Source organism: Ornithorhynchus anatinus, chromosome 2, assembly GCF_004115215.2.
Source record: "Ornithorhynchus anatinus isolate Pmale09 chromosome 2, mOrnAna1.pri.v4, whole genome shotgun sequence".
Classification (NCBI taxonomy): Eukaryota; Metazoa; Chordata; class Mammalia; order Monotremata; family Ornithorhynchidae; genus Ornithorhynchus; species Ornithorhynchus anatinus.
The window spans coordinates 34,254,976-34,274,783 of NC_041729.1; the positions used below are offsets into that span (position 1 = coordinate 34,254,976).

The 19,808-nt window shown below is 45.2% G+C and overlaps 1 protein-coding gene and 1 non-coding gene across 3 annotated transcripts in view; one reads left to right on the top strand and one right to left on the bottom strand.

The window, feature by feature from the left end:
• Positions 1-19,808, bottom strand: part of DRC3 (dynein regulatory complex subunit 3) — a 43,449-nt gene that overhangs the window by 4,019 nt on the left and 19,622 nt on the right. Inside the window, exons 8-13 of one of the 2 annotated variants that reach the window (XM_029056400.2) lie at positions 17,102-17,276; positions 14,399-14,530; positions 9,374-9,444; positions 7,438-7,561; positions 1,968-2,099; positions 984-1,080 (exon numbers count right to left, since the gene is read on the bottom strand). In XM_029056400.2, coding sequence (XP_028912233.1) covers positions 984-1,080; positions 1,968-2,099; positions 7,438-7,561; positions 9,374-9,444; positions 14,399-14,530; positions 17,102-17,276 — 731 coding nt within the window. Of the gene's footprint in view, positions 1-916; positions 1,081-1,967; positions 2,100-7,437; positions 7,562-9,373; positions 9,445-14,398; positions 14,531-17,101; positions 17,277-19,808 lie in introns of those variants that run through there. The other variant, XM_029056397.2, reaches the window with a different exon arrangement.
• Positions 17,471-17,608, top strand: LOC114809289. Its single transcript, XR_003757076.1, has one exon. It is a non-coding gene; the product is annotated as a small nucleolar RNA SNORA7 (small nucleolar RNA).

Consider the following 19,808-nt stretch of genomic DNA (forward strand, 5'->3'; position numbering starts at 1 on the left):
CGGAGATGGGGTTACTGCCTGTGAGGGGAAGCGCCTTGGAGAGAATCCCCTGCACATTTTATCGGTGAAAATGCAGTCGTGCTCCTTTCCTGGCCCTCTGTCATCGAGGGTGAGCAGGACATAGATCCCAGTGGGTAAGAGGCGGAAAGCACGCTCCGTTACCACCACCGGCGGAATATGTGCTTGAATTGTTTTCCATTATTGCTGCCCGTTTCTGCTGAGCCCCACGCGTTCAATCAGTGGTATTTATTGGGTGCTTCCTGGTACAGTAACTACTTCGGAGAGTACAAAAGTGTCAGTGGACCCGCTCCCTGCCTTTGGAGAGCTTACACTCTGCCCCTCTGAGCCCAGCAGCCCCCAAACATAAGTTCTGTCAACACCAAGACGGAGAAGACACGATTCAGGGAAGCAAACCCTCCCTCTTGTCTGCAGATAACAACTATTAGAAAAAGTCAGGCCTGGGAGTAAGAGGTCCTGAGTTCTAATCCTGCCTCTGCCAAGTGCTTGCTTTGTGACCTTGAGCAAGTCACTTAACTTCTCTGTGGCTCAGTTTCCTCAGCTGTAAAATGGGGATTCGATACCGCTCTCCCTCCTACTTAATAATAATAATAATAATGATGATGGCATTTGCTTACAGTGCTTACTGTGTGCCGAGCACCATTCTAAGCACTGGGGTAGATACAAGGTAATCAGGTTGTCCCTCGTGGGGCTCACAGTCTTCATCCCTGTTTTCACTGAGGCCCAGAGAAGTCAAGTGACTTGCCCAAAGTCACACAGCTTAGTGGCGGAGCCGGGATTAGAACCCACGACCTCTGACTCCAAGTCCGTGCTCTTTCCACTAAGCCCCTCTGCTTCTTTAAGACTAAAACTGCGAGCCCCAAGTGAGACTGGGGCTGTGTCTAACGATTACCCCACTGCTTAGAACAGTGTTTTACCCATGGAAAGCGCTTAACAAATACAATAAGAATAATCCATGACCTCACCAATGTCTAGGTTGTCCAGCTCATTCTGTAGGTGGTCAATATATTGGTTGATTTCTTTCACTCGGCGGCGGTTCCTGTTCGTTTCATCGCTGTGGACCTGAAGAATGTACAGTGAGAATGATTTCCTTGTGGTTCTTTCAAATGCCCACGCAAATGAGCTGTTCCTATCAACGAGTAAGATAAGTAAGTCCAGTTTGGCGAGATCTGTTATTAAATATATATACATAAGCTATTTTAAACTTGCTTTTTCTTCTCGGTGTTCATACAAAAGGGGACAGGATGGCTGGTGGGTCTTGGAAAAATTATTCGGGCAGTCTGGCTCTAGGCAGTTGAGAAAGGAATGACAGATACTGTACCAACTGGAGTGTGAAAAATCCCTCCTCAGGGTGAAATTAAAATCACCAATATGAAATTTTAACTCTCCTTCAATAAAGGTTTTTGTTTTTTTAAAAAATAAGTAACTTGGGAAAACACAGAATTTAAGGCTCCGGTCTTCATCCTGGAAATGGAGGAAACGCTGTATGACTTGGGCAAGTCACGTAACTTCTCTGTGCCTCACTTATCTCATCTGAAAATGGGGATTAAGACTGTGAGCCCCACGTAGGACAAAGGGCTCTGTCCGATGTGATTAGCTTGAATCTACCCAGGTGCTTAGAACAGTGCTTGAATAATAATAATAATAATGTTGGTATTTGTTAAGCGCTTACTATGTGCCGAGCACTGTTCTAAGCGCTGGGGTAGACATAGGGGAATCAGGTTGTCCCATGTGGGGCTCACAGTCTTAATCCCCATTTTACAGATGAGGGAACTGAGGCACAGAGAAGTTAAGTGACTTGCCCACAGTCACACAGCCGACAAGTGGCAGAGCTGGGATTCGAACTCATGAGCCCTGACTCCAAAGAGCATGGGCACATAGTAAGCACCTAACATACCATCATTATTATTATTAAATGGGGAAACCTGACTGCCTTGCTCTTTACAGACCTTTTCGACTGTCGCGGCACACCAGTTGTTGACTTTGGTGAATAAATCATCTTCTCGATTGTCAATCTTCAGGAGGTGGATGTCATGGGATGCTCCAACTGCATTAACGATGGTGTCTTTATCAGAAAAGAGCTAGTAAAAGAAGCAGATACGATGTGAGAAGTTGCCGATTGAGCACAGGGAGAGTTGCGGAGTGCAATGCTACGTGAATGCGAGTGAACTGGTAGAGCCAGCTTGACAAGTGGTAGACGGGTGATCTGCACTGTGTGCCCTTCGGTGACATTTTGCAGCGTGTATTGTGTAAATGGAATCGTGCTTCAGACAGATGTTTAAACCTGTGGCAGACAGATTGGTAAAAGGGTTAAATAGCGAGGTTGATTTTGAAATCAGAATTGGGGTCCAAGTTGATAGCAAGTTGTTGTTTTTTTAAGACGCTTGCCCAAGATGCTAACTCAAGAAATTCTTTCAAGCAATCAAGGAATGGCATTTTCTTTTTATGGCATTTAGGCACTTACTGTGTGCCAGGCACTGTACTAAGTGCTGGGGTAGATACAAGCTGATCGGGTTGGACGCAGTCCATCTCCCACAAGAGACTCACAATCTTAATTTCCATTTAATGCATGAGGTAACTGAGGCCCGGAGAAATGAAATGACTTGCCAAAGGTCACACAGCAGGCAAGTGACGGGCCCGGGATGAGAATCCAGGTCCTTCTGACTCCCAGGCCCGGGCTCTATCCACTAGGCCATGCTCCTTTTCTATTTATTGAACACATTATAGGGAGCTCTGTGCTAAGATAATGGCTCTGGGCTCAGCTACTAGAACATAAATGCTGGAAAAATGATTACTTTTCTTGTTGCCCATTCAAAAGACCTCATTTTCATTTGCCTTTTTTGAAGATAATGCCAAAAGGAGCTCAAGCTTCAGTTTTCTCCATTCCCTCTCCCCCCGCCCTAGAAACAAAACCAAAGATTTGTCTCTAGTATTTACTGGCATTTTCTACTTTTGCAGAAGAAGGTTTGCATTTCAAAACGAACCACTCTTTTCCTCCTACCTTAATAAGTTTTGAAGAATTCTAGGTTGTGTGGAGGATAGGCTGTTTAAGATGAAAAGGAACCAATTTGAACCGTCTTTCAAAAGACTGGGGAAAGATAGCTGAAACCCTTTGAGCTCTTTGGAGGAAATCCAAAACAGTAGTAGGATTATTGCATAAGGCCTGAATTCTTTTATGTAGTTCTAGGTACTTCAGAAAAAACTTAATTCTATGTTGCTTGCACACAGAACTGGGGAAAGATTGCTGAATCCCTTTGAGCTCTTTGGAAGAAATTCAGAGCAGTAGCAGGATTATCTCATAAAGCCTGAATTCTTCTAGGTAGTTCTAGGTACTTCAGGACAGACTTAATTCTAATGTGGCTTGCACGCTTTTTTGAAGTGTTCTGCCAGACATTCGCTAAGATGAATGAACCCTTAGTGTGTTTTGTTTTTTAACCTCTGGCCACATTTGAAATTCTGCATGTTGTTAAACAGTGATGCTGCAGCTCCATTTTCAATCTGTCTTATCAACTCTTGCTACTCAGATCCTGCAAAATGCCTGGTGTTTCTGCACTGACCAACGATACCGCTTTTTACCCGAGGGGGCTTCAGTTTTCAGCCGATTTTGAAAGAATCAATCCGTGGTATTAATTGAGAGCGGGCCGCTGAAATAAGTGGAGCAGGCCACTGAAATAAGTGCTTGGGAGAGTACGATGAGGTTGGTAGACATGATCCCTGCCTCTAGGACCTTGTAATCTAGTGGCGGGGGGCAGGTATTAAAATAATTTTCAAAAAGGGGAAGCAGCGGACTAAAAGGATACGTACCTAAGCACTTTGGGGGCGGGGTGAGTATCAAAACCCTCGGGCATGTACCCAAATGCATGAGTGATAAAAGAATCATAATTATGGTATTTGTTAAGCACTTAACTATGTGCTAGGCACCGAACTAAGTGCTGGGCTGGATACATGCAAATGGGGTTGGGCACAGTGCCTATCCCAAGTGGGGCTCACAGTCTCCATCCCCGTTTTACAGATGAGGTAACTGAAGCCCAGAGAAGTGAAGCGACTTGACCCAGGTCACATAGACAAGTGGCAGAGCCGGGATTAGAACCCATGACCTTCTGACTCCCAGGCCTGTGCTCTATCCACCTAGCCATGCCGTTTCAGAAAGTGGGAGTATAGAGTATAGGGGGGATGTGAGGTTAGTCAAGTTAGGCTTCCTTGGAGAAGGTATAAAAAGACAGAATGCTTAACGAATTTGCATGGAGATAGATTGACTACTGATTTGAATGGTTTCCATTTTAAGCTAGGGAACGCTGGCTACTCACTCGACTGATCTCTGAACCATCCGTTGCCTGAGTAGACTGAGCAAAAGCAAGCTGGGACTGTTTCTGATCATTCCCCAGCCTCTAGAAATCTAATTGCTCATTAGTGCACTTATAATTGGCATTGACCCTTTGGTTAGAATTGGAAGTGGTCCTAAAGCGACTTAGGGATATATACGCGATTGCCAGCACAGGGAACAGCTTCGCTAATAAGCTAAATGTTCGCTCTGACCCATGGTGAATTCTTGCATATATTCAGTTGCTTCTGCTGAATGACTGAAGTGGATGGAAGGTCCGGGGAATGGAAAAGCTTCATCGCAAGGACAAACTGGGTTTTGGTCAGTAAACTAACATTACTGAAATCCAACTTTTAAAAGTAAAGACAGAAGCAAGAATGTTTTCACGGACAAGCCTAATCTCTTCATTGGCAATTCAATTTCCAACCATTTCTTTTGGGAGGAAACTTACCCATCACTCTTCTTTTGTTGCCTAAATAGTGGTTGATCCTGATGTGAATATATAAAGGAATAACTATCTTTCGGGTTTGTGGACAGCATTACTGATGGAGCAATTTCATCCACACGTGATCATGACTGGAAAGATGGACTTTTCAACCCAGAGCATAGGTAGAGAGGGTCTGTCACCTTTTCTAGTCCCTTGTCCAAAAGGGGTGAGCAGGGCATTCCTTTTTTTTTAATGTTATTTGTTATGCGCTTACTATGTGCCAGGCACTGTATTAAGCACCGGGGTAGATATAAGCTAATCAAGTTGGACACAGTCTGTGTCCCACTTGGTGCTCACAATCTTAATCCCCATTTTACAGATGAGGTAATAGACACAGAGAAGTGAAGCGACTTGCCTAAGTGGCGGGGCCAGGATTAGAACCCAGGTCCTTCGACTCTCAGGCCTGCGGTCTATCCACTGGACCCCGCTGCTTCTCTATTCCTTATTAGGATACAGCTGTTCAGACACCAAATATGCTGCCAAGAGATGCTACTTCCAAATATGCTGCCACTTGTCAGCTGTGTGACTTTGGGCAAGTCACTTAACTTCTCTGTGCCTCAGTTACCTCATCTGTAAAATGGGGATTAACTGTGAGCCTCACGTGGGACAACCTGATTACCCTGTATCACCCCCAGCGCTTAGAACAGTGCTCTGCACATAGTAAGCGCTTAACAAATACCAACAAATACCAACAAATACTTCCTCCCCAGCAACCAAGAGACTGATATTAAGTGCCTAGGGAAGCAGCATGGTCGGGGTCTGAGCACAAGCCTGGGAGTCAGAGGTCCTGGATTCTAATCTCAGCCCACCACTTACCTGCTGTGTGAGCTCGGGCAACTCAATTAACTTCCCTGGGCCTCAGTTCCGTCATCTGCCAAATGGGGGATTCGATACCTGTTCTCCCTCTCACTTTGACTTGGAGCCCCATTTGGGAAAGGGACCGTGAATGATCTGATTGCCTTGTATCTATCTCAGTGCTCAGCACAGTGCTTGGCACACACTTACCTGATCCACTGCTACAGAATACCCATTTGTTCCCCACCCTCATCTGCAGAGATCTATTTTGCCAACTCTACCCATCTCATGGGTTCGAATCCCGGCTCTGCCACTTGTCAGCTGTGGGACTGTGGGCAAGTCACTTGACTTCTCTGGGCCTCAGTTACCTCATCTGTAAAATGGGGATTAACTGTGAGCCTCACGTGGGACAACCTGATTACCCTATATCTACCCCAGCACTTAGACCAGTGCTCTGCACATATTAAGCGCTTAACAAATACCAACATTATTATCTCATCCCCTTGATTCTATTATCCCCTTGATTCTATTTATTGCTATTGTTTTTGTCTGTCTCCCCCAATTAGACTGTAAACCCGTCAGTGGGCAGGGACTGTCTCTATCTGTTACCGATTTGTACATTCCAAGTGCTTAGTACAGTGCTCTGCACATAGTAAGCGCTCAATAAATACTACTGAATGAATGAATCTCACATTTGCCCTTCCCCCGAAAACTGGCAGGCAATTTCTCGGCTTCATCTGAAAGCGGCACGGGAATTGCAGCGAGGCACAAGAGGCAGTAAATCCACTAAAATCTCGGCCTCTTCTACGGCACCCTGATTCTGAGCTGCTTTTGGGTGAAGCAGAGAAATCCCCTCTTCCCAAGAATGGTGGAGGAAGAGGTTGTCCGGGCTACGACCATCAGGCTAGACTCTCGGCTCCACTACCGCCTAAAATTTTTGGATTAAAAAGTATTGCATCAATTTTCAAGGACGTGGATGAACTTCTAGGGATGATTAAATAAGAAAACCCCGAGAAAAGAGATCAAAGGCGGGCAGTGACTTCGCCTGCTTACAAGGTGCTTTGAAAAAGAAAAAACAAAAGCTGCTGTTGAACCTAAATTGAACACATTTTTCTCTAAAGTGGAAAAACCACTACCACAGACAGCAGAGCAAGCTTTCGCTTGTGCAGCCTTTGGTAACATTATGCCTTTCATTATTTCACTAGATAATAAGTTTAGCGATGTTACAGAATATTGCACGTAAAGGAATTTCATATATTTCCAGAGATTGTGGATCAAAAACCACTTTACAAACGTAGGTCAGTGGGGAAAACACAGCACGGCAAACAGACATTCATGGTACAAGCATAAGTTTACCGACCACATTAGTGTGGCTTTATTGCGGGGTATTCCTGAATATCAGGAGAGGGAATTATCTGTGATTTAGTAATAATAGTAATGGTATTTAAGCGCTTACTATGTGCCAGGCACTGTACTAAGCACTGGGGTAGATACAAGAAAATTGTGTTGGACCTAGTCCCTGTCCCATGTGGGACTCAGTCACCATCCCCACTTTCCAGATGAGGTAACTGAGGCCCAAAGAAGTGAAATGACTCGCCCAAGGTCACCCAGCAAACAAGCAGAGGAGCCGGGTTTAGAACCCGTCACCTGACTTCCCCTCTGCTGGGCATCTGCTCATATAAAAGAAGAATAAAGTTGTTTAAGCCACAGATTCCTATTTTGTCACAAGCCTGACAGCTTTTCCCGCATAGGTGGACGGTGACTTTTTCCATGTTCCATGACAGCAGGAAGTTCCTTATCCAGCCAGTGCTCTTACTGCTCGGACATCGTCTGGCAGGTCATCTTCAAACTCGCTCTTGACTATTTTCTCCAGGGTGATGATTGCGATCTCCAACAGCTTCTCATGGTGGTGGTTTTCAAGATCTCGGCACTGGGCCATCGTACGACAGCCGGTTAAGAAGCAAATAAAATCAATCAGTCATACTTATTGAGCGCTTATTATGTGCAGAGCACTGTACTGAGTGCTTGGGAGATTAATAACAATTGGCCATTGTTAAGCGCTTACTATGTGCCAGGCACTGTACTAAGCGCTGAGTATTAAGTGCAGAATTAGTGGACATGTTCCCTGACCACACGAGCAGTGAAGTTCATGATAGGTCTCGGACTTAACATTTAATAGTAATAATAATAATGTTGGTATTTAAGCGCTTACTATGTGCAGAACACTGTTCTAAGTGCTGGGGTAGATTCAGGGTAATCAGGTTGTCCCACGTGAGGCTCACAGTTCTTAATCCCCATTTTACAGATGAGGTAACTGAAGCACTGATAAGTGATTTGCCCAAAGTCACATAGCTGACAGGTGGGAGAGCGGGGATTAGAACCCATGGCCTCTGACTCCTAAGACCGTGCTCTTTCCATGCTACTTCTCTACCTTAAGACTGTAAGCCCCACACATAAGTGCTCAATCGATGCCACTGATTGATAAGGGTGGTGGACTTAAGTGCTTAAAAATTACCAAAACAAAAAACAAACCCCAAAATGTCACCACTTTGGGGGTTGGAATGTAATGGCTTTCAAAAACAGCATAGTTGTAAGGCATATCTTGTGATATTACCCTATTGATTTTGTTAATGAGATGTACATCCCCTTGATGCTATTTACTGCTATTGTTTTTGTCTGCCTTCCCCGATTAGTCTGTAAACCCGTCAATGGGCAGGGATTATCTCTGTTGCTGAATTGTCCATTCCAAGCGCTTAGTACAGTGCTCTGCACATAGTAAGTGCTCAATAAATACTATTGAATGAATGAATGAATGAATGAATGGACAGTAATACTATACCATAGTAGGTGTGTAAACATCTTGCCTACTGATAAGCAATTACTACTTGTATTTAGTCTGATAGCTAATTACTCAGAATTGTATTCTAAGATGGTGAGCCACTCTCCAGCCCTCCCCTGCCTTGCCCTCTTGGGATATGGACCATGTCTAATTCCCACTTATGTATTCTCTCCCCACGCTTAGTACAGTGCTCTACACACAGAAAGCGCTTAATAAATATACTATCGTAAAATCGATAGGGTTAATGATGAATCCGTGCATCACTATGATCCGTGCAACGAGGTTGGATAGGACTGGGAGCCCGGTGTGGGCAGTGACTGTCTCTATTTGTTGCTGAATTGTATTTCCCAAGCGCTTAGTACAGTGCTCTGCACCCGGTAAGTGCTCAATAAATACGATTGAATGAATGAATAGGGCATGTACTTATGCATACCCAATAAATCGCTTTTAATGGGTTTTTTTCAGCATGAGTACAACTTAAAACAGTCTCCATGTTTCACAAGGTGATGGTTGTCCTACTGTTTAAGAAACCAAAGCCCCTCCAAATAAGTCCTCAGCCTTGTGATTAACGATCACGTATGTAATTTGTTCACCCTGGGTATGTCTCAGTGGAAAGAGCACGGGCTTGGGAGTCAGAGGTCATGAGTTTGAATCCCGGCTCTGCCACTTGTCAGCTGTGTGACTTGGGCAAGTCACTTAACTTCTCTGTGCCTCAGTTCCCTCATCTGTAAAATGGGGATTAACTGTGAGCCTCACGTGGGATGACCTGATTACCCTGTATCTACCCCAGCGCTTAGAACAGTGCTCTGCCCATAGTAAGCGCTTAACAAATACCAACATTATTATTATTACTCCAAGGTACGAAGTGTCATTTAACCTTAGACTAGAGGGTTGGATATCACCGAAAGGATATAGGCCTTGTACATTTTCAACAAAGAGTCCCACCATGTCCACAATGTTCCTTTCAAAGTTATTTATTGTTTCCTGTAAAAGATAAGACCAAAGCTTAAAACCATTTAAAAACTTGGAGCCAAGGGCAAAGGAGACACCTGAGCCGAGGGATTCTCTTTGCAGAGTCATCTTGGTGCTACGGACTGGGAAATTATGGTAATGGGTCAGCCAAGCCACGGGTGTTTGCCACATAATCAAAGATCTTCGGGGGCAACACGGTCTTCTGTGCTATCACAGAATTCTATTTGCTATTTTGGCCGATGAGAGGATAGGTCAAGGAGGCCAACATTTTGTGGGGAGACAGCGGGATGTGGCATCTGACTTCACACTAGTAAAATGAAGGGCTACGGAGCTGTAGTTCTGATCAATCGATCATCTATTGAGCGCTTCCTGTGTGCAGAGCACTGTACTAAGCACTTGGGAGAGCGCAATATACAGAATTGGTAGGTGCGTTCCCTGCCCACAGGCAGCTTACAGCCTAGAGGGGGAGACAGACAATAATATAAATAAATAAATCACGGATACGTACTTCAGTGCTGTAGGGCTGAGGGAGGGGTGCAAAAAGGGAGCGAATCCAAGCTTCTCTATGATTATGAGACCCAGACCCGTCCAAAAACACCACATCTCATGCCTTTGAACAGTTTCTCAGCATCATTTTTTTAAAAAATGGTATTTATTAAGTGCTTACTGTGTGCCAGGCACTGTTCTAAGCCCTGGGGTAGATACGAGGCCGGACACAGTCCCTATCCCACATGGGGCTCACAGTCTTAATCCTCATTTAATAGATGAGGTAACTGAGGCCCAGAGAAGTCAAGTGACACCCCCAAGGTCACACAACAGACAAGTGGCGGAGCCAGGATTAGCACCCAGGTCCTTCTGACTCCCAGCCTGTGTTTTATCCACCAGGCCACGCTGCTTCTCTTAGCATCGAGAGGCAGAGCAGGATCACAGACAGTCAGTTCCTGGAACTAAGCCTGTCTGCGTGCTCTCAAATTTTGCTCACCCCAGTACAACGTCACGCCCCGGCTTCCTAAGCGGAGAATGGATGTCACAGTGAGATATCCAAACAGCTGTTATCTGGCGAGCCGAAGTAGGGCAATCAAAACAGGGGAGCCAGATGGCTTCGCCACTTGTCTGCTGTGGGATTTTGGGCAAGTCACTTCACTTCCCTGGGCCTCAGTTACCTCATCTGTAAAATGAAGATTGAGACTGTGAGCCCCATGTGGGACAGGGACTGCGTCCAACCTGATTACTTTGTATCCCAGCGCTTAGAACAGTGCCCGGCACACAGTAAGCACTTAACAAATACCATAATTATTATTAGAAGACGTAAGAAATCAGTGAAGTGCAGCATCGGACAATAAGGCTGAAAGGTGGGAGCCAAATGCGGCAAAGAGAAGCAGCATGGCTTAGTGGAAAGAGCACAGGCTTGGGAGTCAGAGGGTATGAGTTCTAATTCCGACTCTGCCACTTGCCAGCTGTATGACTTTGGGCAAGTCACTTAACTTCTCTGTGCCTCAGTTACCTCACCTGTAAAATGGGGATTAAGACCGTGAGCCCCACGTGGGACAACCTGATAACCATGTATCTATCCCAGCGCTTAGAATAGTGCTTGGCACATAGTCGGCGCTTACCAAATGCCATCGTTATTAAAGCAGAATTCTATACTGCAGTCAAACCAGGAGAAATTCTATTCTGAGCAGGAGCTTCAAGGATCGGAAGATACACCAAGGTGAAAATGGCACTAGATGCTATAAATAGACATCATCGATGGTATTTACTGAGCACTTCCAGGAGGGAGAGCCCTGTACTATGTGCTTGGGAGAGTCCAATGCAACAGAATTGGAAGACACGTTCCCTGCCCACAGTGAGCTGACAGGAGAGAGGACAATGTGTGTTCAGTGAGGGTGGACTACTGGTACTTCATGTAAACCTCACTGTCAGTGGCTTCATCTTTCAGTCAATCAATCATTTATTGAGCGCTTACTCTATGCAGAGCACTATACTTAAGCGCTTGGGTGAGTACAATATAACATAGTCGGTCGACATCTTCCCTGCTTTGAATACAAAGGGTAATAAAAATAATGAATAATGATGGTATTTGTTAAGCGCTTACTATGTGCCGAGCACTGTTCTAAGTGCTGGGGGAGATACAAGGTAATCAGGCGGTCCCACGTGGGTCTCACAGTTGAAATCCCCTTTTTACAGATGAGGTAACTGAGGCAGAGAGAAGTAAAGTCGCTTGTTCAAGGTCACACTGCAGACAAGTTGTGGAGGTGGGATTAGAATCCACATCCTCTGACTCCCAAGTCGGTGCTCTTTCCACTAAGACTCGCTGCTTCTCAAGTCACTTCGCTTCTCTGTGCTTCAGTTACCTCACCTGTAAAATGGGGATTAAGACTGTAAACCAACCTGAATCCAACCTGTATCCGACCTGATTATCTCGTATCTACTCTAGCACTTAGTACAGTGTCTGGCAGCAAATAAGTGCATACAAATACTATTTAAAAAAAACTACATATGGCACGCTCATTTTCATAATCGTATACATGCCCTGTACAATATGTTGATACTGCTGAAAGTTTCCTATTTCTTTTTCTTTCCTTTGCATCGCAGTCCAGCATAGCTCAGTGGAAAGAGCCCGGGCTTGGGCGTCAGAGGTCATGGATTCGAATCCCCACTCTGCCACTTGTCAGCTGGGTGACTGTGGGCAAGTCACTTCACTTCTCTGGGCCTCAGTTACCCTATCTGTAAAATGGGGATTAACTGTGAGCCTCACGTGGGACGACCTGATTACCCTGTATCTACCCCAGGGCTTAGAACAGTGCTCTGCACATAGTAAGAGCTTAACAAATACCAACATTATTATTATTCTAACATACTCCCTGTACTTTTCTATGCAGTAGGGAATGATAATCTGCTAGGCAAGTGACAGGGGAAATCCATTCGCTGTCTGAGGTACAACTTTAAATGTGAAGAACTGATTAAGCGATCTCTCTTTAGAATACGAAATGAGGTTCAATCCATCAAACCACTTCAAACTAGGAACTCTTTCTTTCCCTTACAGAAACACGTGTGACATCTCTAATTTTAGAGAAGAGAAGAGGCATGGCGTAGGGGATAGAGCACGGGCCTGGGAGTCAGAAGGTGATGGATGCTACTCCCGGCTCTGGCACTTGCCTACTGGGTGACCTTGGGCAAGTCGCTTAACTTCTCTGGGCCTCAGGTACCTCATCTGTAAAATTAGGATTGAGTCTGTGAGCCCCACGAGGGACAAAGGACTGTGTTCAACCCCATCTGCTTGTAATAATAATAATAATGTTGGTATTTGTTAAGCGCTTACTATGTGCCGAGCACTGTTCTAAGCGCTGGGGTAGACATAGGGGAATCAGGTTGTCCCACGTGGGGCTCACAATCTTAATCCCCATTTTACAGATGAGGGAACTGAGGCCCAGAGAAGTTAAGTGACTTGCCCACAGTCACACAGCCGACAAGTGGCAGAGCTGGGATTCGAACTCATGAGCCCTGACTCCAAAGCCCGTGCTCTTTCCACTGAGCCACGTCACCCCAGCGCTGCCTAGCACATAGTAAGCACTTCACAAGTACCACAATTATTATTATTATTATTTCATTTGAACTGTTCATAGGGAAATTGTAGCCTTTTTGCATTTTCAAGATTCTGCAACGGCTGCCTGGGATTACAAATTGCCTTGGTTTAGATACCTGGAATAGATACAAGGTAATCAGGTGGTCTCACACGGGGCTCACAGTCATAATCCCCATTTTACAGATTAGGTAACTGAGGCTGCTGCTTCTTTTTACCCCCAAACTGGACATTGGAGAGTTTGCAGCTAGTGGACGTGAATCACAAATCCTTTCCTTTCTGTAGTTGCGATTCATTGCTGTGGTAATGCACCCATCTTTGGGCATATGACTTTCTTTTATGGTGTTAAGCACTTACCATGTGTTGAGCGCTGTTCTAAGCACTAGGGTTGATACAAGTTAATAGGGCCAGATACAGTGCCTGTCCCAAAGGGGCAAAGAATCAAAGTAGGGAGGGAGAACAGGTATTGAATCCCTATTTTGCAGTTGAGGAAACTAAGGCACTGAGAAGTGAAGTGACTTGGCCAAGGTCACATAGCAGAGTTTAGAGCCCAGGTCCTCTAGCTCCCAGGCCCGTACTTTTATCTTAAGCACTTAGTATAGTGCTTTGCACAGAGTAAGCTCTTAATAAATGTGACTGAAGGAATGAATATCCACTAAGCCAAGCTGCTTCCCAAATTCCAAAGGAATGAAAGGATCTTTTGTTTTATGAAGGATTCATTAAAGTGCAAGAGTTAAAATGTATTACAACAAACTCCCGGATGACTGTCATTCTGTGATTTGTTTAAAACTTCCCGGTCTTGCAATGATCCATTTTGAGACTTTCACATTACTCAACTAAGAATTGAGAAATACTCTCAAATGACTGCCTCAGATACTCTTCTACTATAACCCAGCCCACACGCTTTGGTCCTCTAATACTAATCTTTTCCCCTTACCTTAATCTCATCTATCTCCCCACCAACCTCTTGCCCACATCCTGCCTCTGGCTTGGAAAGCCCTTCCTCTTCCTATCTGACAATTACCCTCTCCCCACTTCAAAGCCTTATTGAAGGCACATCTCCAAGAGGGCGTCCCTAAGTCCTCATTTCCTTTTTTCCCCACTCTCTTCTGCTCGCCCAGATTTTCTTCTTTTAACCCTCCCTCATCCCACAGCACTTATGGACATAGCTGTCATTTATTTATTTTATATTAATGTCTGTCTCCCCTACTAGACGGTGAGCTTGTTGTGGGCAGGGAATAATGTGTGTACCAACCTTGCTGCATTTTACTCTCCCAAGCGCTTAGTAAAGTGTTCTGCACACAGTAAGCTCTCAATAAATATGATCGATTGATCTTTAAAGACAGAAAGAGTGGAGAATCATACCTGAAGATCTTGTCTTACCTCTATCTGTTCAACAATTTGCATTTCCAGAGTCATGAGGGTATCAAATAGCTGGTTGATCTCTTCGCTGTATTCGTTTATTTTAGTATCGGCAAGTTGCATATCACTCGTATTTTGAATATCACTCAAAACCTAATCAGAGATAGTAAGTTTGAGTTTGGTGCTAAATAGCAGATTAGTCAAAACCACCTCTCACTGAAATGGATTGGAAGAGTTCCCTTTCACCAGATTGTCCATTAAATTTTGAGAGGTAAATTGGTAGCCAGACGATCCCACAGTGTTGCAAAGAATTCTTACACTTAGCATTTCATAGTGAATAATAATAATAATAACAATTGTGTTATTTAAGTGCTTACTCTGTGCCAAGCACTGTACTAACTGCTAGAGGAGATGTAAGAAAATCAATTCAGACACAGTCCTGTCCTACATGGGTTTCACAGTCAAAATAGGGGGCCGAATGGATATTTAATCCCTGTTGTACAGATGATGGAAACTGAGGGACAGAGAAGTCAAGTGACTTTCCCAAGGTCACACCTTGCCCTTCTGTCCTCCCCGATTTTCCTGTCACTGTACACAGCACCACCTCCTTCCTGTCTCACAAGCCTGTAACCTTGGTCTTTCCTCGATTTATTCTCTCTTATTCAACCCACATATTCAATCTGTCACTAAATCCTGATGGTTCAGCCTTCACATCATCGCCGAAATCCACCCTTCCTTCTCCATCCAGACTGCTACGATGTTAATCCAAGCATTTATAATAATAATGGTAATAGTGATGGTATTTGTTAAGTGCTTACTCTGTGCCAAGCACTGTTCTAAGAACTGGGGTAGATACATGGTAATGAGGTTGTCCCACATGGGGCTCACAGTCTGAATTTTACAGATGAGGTAACTGAGGTGCAGAAAAGCAAAGTGATTTGCCCAAGGTCACACAGCAGACAAGCGGCAGAGCCGGGATTAGAACCCACATCCTCTGACTCCCAACCCCGTGCTCTTGCCGCTAGGCCACGCTGCTTCTCTATTTATCCTATCCTATTTATCTACTTCTCTATGAGCCTCCTCGCTGACCTCCCTGCCTCCTGTCTCTCCCACTCCGGTCCATAGTTCACTTTGCTGCCTGGATCATTTTTCTTCAAAAACGTTCAGGACACATCACCCCCCTCCTTCAAAAACTTCAGTGGGTGTCCATCCACATCCATAGCAAACAAAAACTCCTTACCATGGGCTTCAAAGCCCTCAAATCACTTGCTCCCACCTATCTTACCTAGCTGCTTTCCTACTACAGCCCAGCCCGCACACTTCACTCCTCTATTGCTAATTCTCTCACCGTGCCTCCATCTCGCCTGTCTCGCCATCAACCCCTAGCCCACGTCCTCCCTCTGGCCCGGAACGCCCTCCCTCCTCAAATCCTTCAGACAGCAGTGATTCTCCCCATCCTTCAAAGCCTTACTGTAGGCCCACCTCCTCCAAGAGGCCTTCCCAGACTAAGCCCCCCTTTTCCTCATCTCCCACTCCCTTCTGCATTGCCCCGACTTCCTCCCTTTGCTCTTCCCCCTGATCCCAGCCCCACAGCACTGATAACCATCTCTGCCATTTTATTTATTTTATCGATGATTGTCTCTCCCCCTCTAGACTCTAAGCTTATTGTGGGCAAGGATCGTCACTGTTTATTGTTGTATTGTACTTTTCCAAGTGCTTAGTACAGTGGTCTGCACACGGTAAGTGCTCAGTAAATAAGATCGATTGAATAAATTAATAAATGAATACAAGTTAATCAGGTCCCACAGTCTTCGTAGGAGGGAGAACAGATTCTGAATCTGCATTTTGCAGATGAGGGAATCGAAGCAGAGAAAAGTTAAGTACCCAAGGTCACACAGCAGACAAGTAGCAGAGCCGGGATTGGGTCTCAGATCTTCTGAGTCCCAGACTCCTACTCTTTCCACTAAGCCACTCTGCTTGGTCTGGGAGTCAGAAGTCATGGGTTCTAATCCCGGCTCAGCCATTTGTCTGCTGAGTGACCTTGGGTAAGTCACTATACTTCTCTGGCCTCAGTTACCTCAACTGTAAAATGGGGATTGAGAGCCCACATGGGACAGAGACTGAGTCCAACCCGATTTGCTCGTATCTACCCCAGTGCTTAGTACAGTGCCTGGCACGTAGTAAGCACTTAACAAATACCATAATTATCATTATTATTCCTCCTAAACTGATCTCTTAATCCGTGGGATAGGGACTATGTCTGTTCTAATGTCCTTCCAACTGTATCTCAATTGATTTTACTATCTTCCAAGGGTTCAGAGGACTTGGGTTCTAATCCTGGCTTTGCCACTTGACTGCCGTGCAACCTCGGGTAAGTCACTTAACTTCTCTGTGTTTTAGTTTCCTTTCTGTAAAATAGGGATTAAAACCTACCCTCTCCTACAGATTATGAACCGCGTGTGGACAGCGACTGTGTCCAACCTGATAACCTTGTATCTACACCAATGCTTAGAATAGTGCTTGGTGCAAAGTAAGTGCTTAACAAATATAATAATAATAATGATAATCATACAGCTGAGAAGAGAAAAGCTTTTCTAATTAGTTACCATATCATAAATTAACAAAGATCTTCTATTTATATAAGGAACTTCTACTTTAAAGGCTCCCCAATTTATCAATACAAATTTTTTATCCAAATCTTTTCCCTAGTAATAAGTTAAATACCATTTGGTGTGCCTTTTCAAACTCTATGATTTTTTGTGACCCCTGATTTTGATTGTCCTCTATGGCTTCCTGAAGGCAGTCGTTGAAGGTTTTAACTTCAATTTTCCTCTTCTCTTGTTGTTTCAGACCGTATTCAAATATGTTTTGGCAGATGATGACAAATTTGGCCTTGTATGTGAAACGGAGTTAAGGTACCTCACGTATTAGATTCAGGAATTGTCTTCAACGAGGCTCTAATCTCGGCTTTTGCAGAATTTCAGTTTGGGCTTTTGTTTGTTTTGGTGAACGGGGGAAAGAGGGTCGGGGAGAAACATCGATGGGTGAAGTAGTTGAGAGAGATTCAGTATGACTTTGGTTGCCCCTGATATTGCCCTCTCAGGAGGGCACCTGGAGAGTTTCCAGTCCTCTACCAGTCTCAGCTACAAGAGGGACAGTCGAGCAGAGGCATAGCCATTTCATTCCTCGCTTGGCCAGTGGCTAGCGAGTGGAAGAGAATCTGCTACAAGTCAAAATTCACCTGTGCAGTGGCGGCAAGGGAGAGAGTCGAGGGTGGAGACTCAAGTTTACCGTGCGAAAGGCGGCCCGGTAAACCACTTCCGTATTCTGACCAAGAAAACTCTCCGGATACGCTACTGGAATGATTGCAGATGGAGAGTGGGGCGCTCTGGGAGAGATGTGTCCCTGGAGTCGCCATGGGTCGGAGACGACTCGATGGCATAAGACAAGTCCCTGATATTCCAGCTACAAAGGAAAAGCGGTAGAGCACAGACCCTTAATATATCTGTGGTAATTCTGGGCTGGGCAAAGCGGTAGAGGAACACTGTAAGAAGAAATCTCATTAGTTTATGGACTTTTCGGAGTTCCCTCATAAAGGACGGCTGAGGTAGAAATGACTGAGGTAGATGGGGAGGCTGCCTGAAAAAGAAAGCCCAGGAGATTGTGGGGAGGAGAAGCAGGGAGGCTGAGGAGAGATGAGCTGTAGAAATCCTTTCCTGTACCTCCTTTCCACCTTCAGAGAGGGACATCTTTCCCTGAGTTTGCTGCGGGCAGGGATTGTCATTCTTTATTGTTGTACTTTCCCGAGCACTTAAAACTGTGTTCTGCTCACAGTAAGTGCTTAATAAATACCATGGAACGAATGAATGTAAATCTTTCCTGTGGGAGGGCCCTGCTGTCCAGGTAAACCATTCTAAGGTTGTTTCATTATTATTATTTTTAATGGTATCTGTTAAGCGCTTACCACGTGCAAAGCACTGTACTAAACTCTGGAGTAAATACAAGCCAATCAGGTCGGACACAGTCCGTGTCCCATGTGGGGCTCACATTCTTAATCCCCATTTTACAGATGAGGTTAACAGGCTCAGGGAAGTGAAGCGACTTGCTCAAGGTGCCACAGCGGACAGGTGGCGGAGCTGGGATTAGAACCCAGATCCTCCCATCTCCCAGGCCTGTTCTCAATCGACTAGGCCCCGCTGCTTCTCACTTGCCCTCCTTCCTTCCGCCCCCTCCGCCACGGCTCTCACATTGCGCGCTCAATAAATACCACTGATTGAGTCTCCCCCATCCTCTCACCGCACCCTTCTCAAACTTCTGGTCGTCCAAAATGCCTCTTCTCAGTCGAGCCGGCCCCTGGGCCCCGAAAACCCGAACCATCCCCTTTTATAAAAAAAAATGGTCAGGCTGTCAGCGCCCCTTCTCACAGTCCCTCTGTGGTCCCTGCCACCTGGGAAACCCACAGCTATTGGGTGGGGACAGTGGGTGGGAGGAACTGGGCAGCTTTTCTCCCCAGCCCTGCCAAGCAAGAAATGAAAACAACAAAAAATCAACCAAAAAAAAACTTATCTGGTCAACAGGTGGCAGCACCAAAGTGATTTGCTTTGAGAAGCAGCACAGCCGACAGAACAGGGCCCTGGGAGTCAGAAGGTCATGGGTTCAAATCCCTCCTCTGCCTCTTGTCCGCCGTGTGCCCTTGAGGCATGTCACTTCACATCTCTGGGCCTCAGTTACCTCATCGGTACAACAATGGGGATTGAAACTGTGAGCCCCGTGGGGGACAGGGACCACCCTGATTTGCTTCTATCCACCCTAGTGCTCAGTACGGTGCCTAGCACATAGTCAGCGCTTAAGAAATACAATAATAAAAATTATTATTGTTAATTATTATTTACATCGGACTTGCCGGTCTCTATAAATGAAAGATGCCCAGTTGTCATGGAACCCTCTTCAGCTTGGTCTCTCTCTCTTTTAAATGATATCTGTTAAACACTATGTGCCAGGCACCGTTCTAAGCACTGGGATAGATACAAGATCATCAGGCAATAATAATAATAATGTTGGTATTTGTAAGCGCTTACTATAGGCCAAGCACTGTTCTAAGCGCTGGGGTAGTCAATCTGTGGGGTAGCTCACAATCTTAATCCCCATTTTACAGATGAGGTAACTGAGGCACCGAGAAGTTAAGTGACTTGCCCAAAGTCACAGCTGACAGGTGGCGGAGCCAGGATTAGAACCCATTGGAAACAGTCTGTGTCCCACGTGGGGCTCACAGTCTCAATCCCCATTTTACAGGTGAGGAAACAGGCACAGAAAAGTGAAGTGACTTGCCGCACAGAAAAGTGGAGTGACTTGCCCAAGGTCACAGAGCAGACAGGTGGAAGAGTCAGGATTAGAACCCAGGTCTGGCGGGCTAAGGGAATATGGAGAAAAT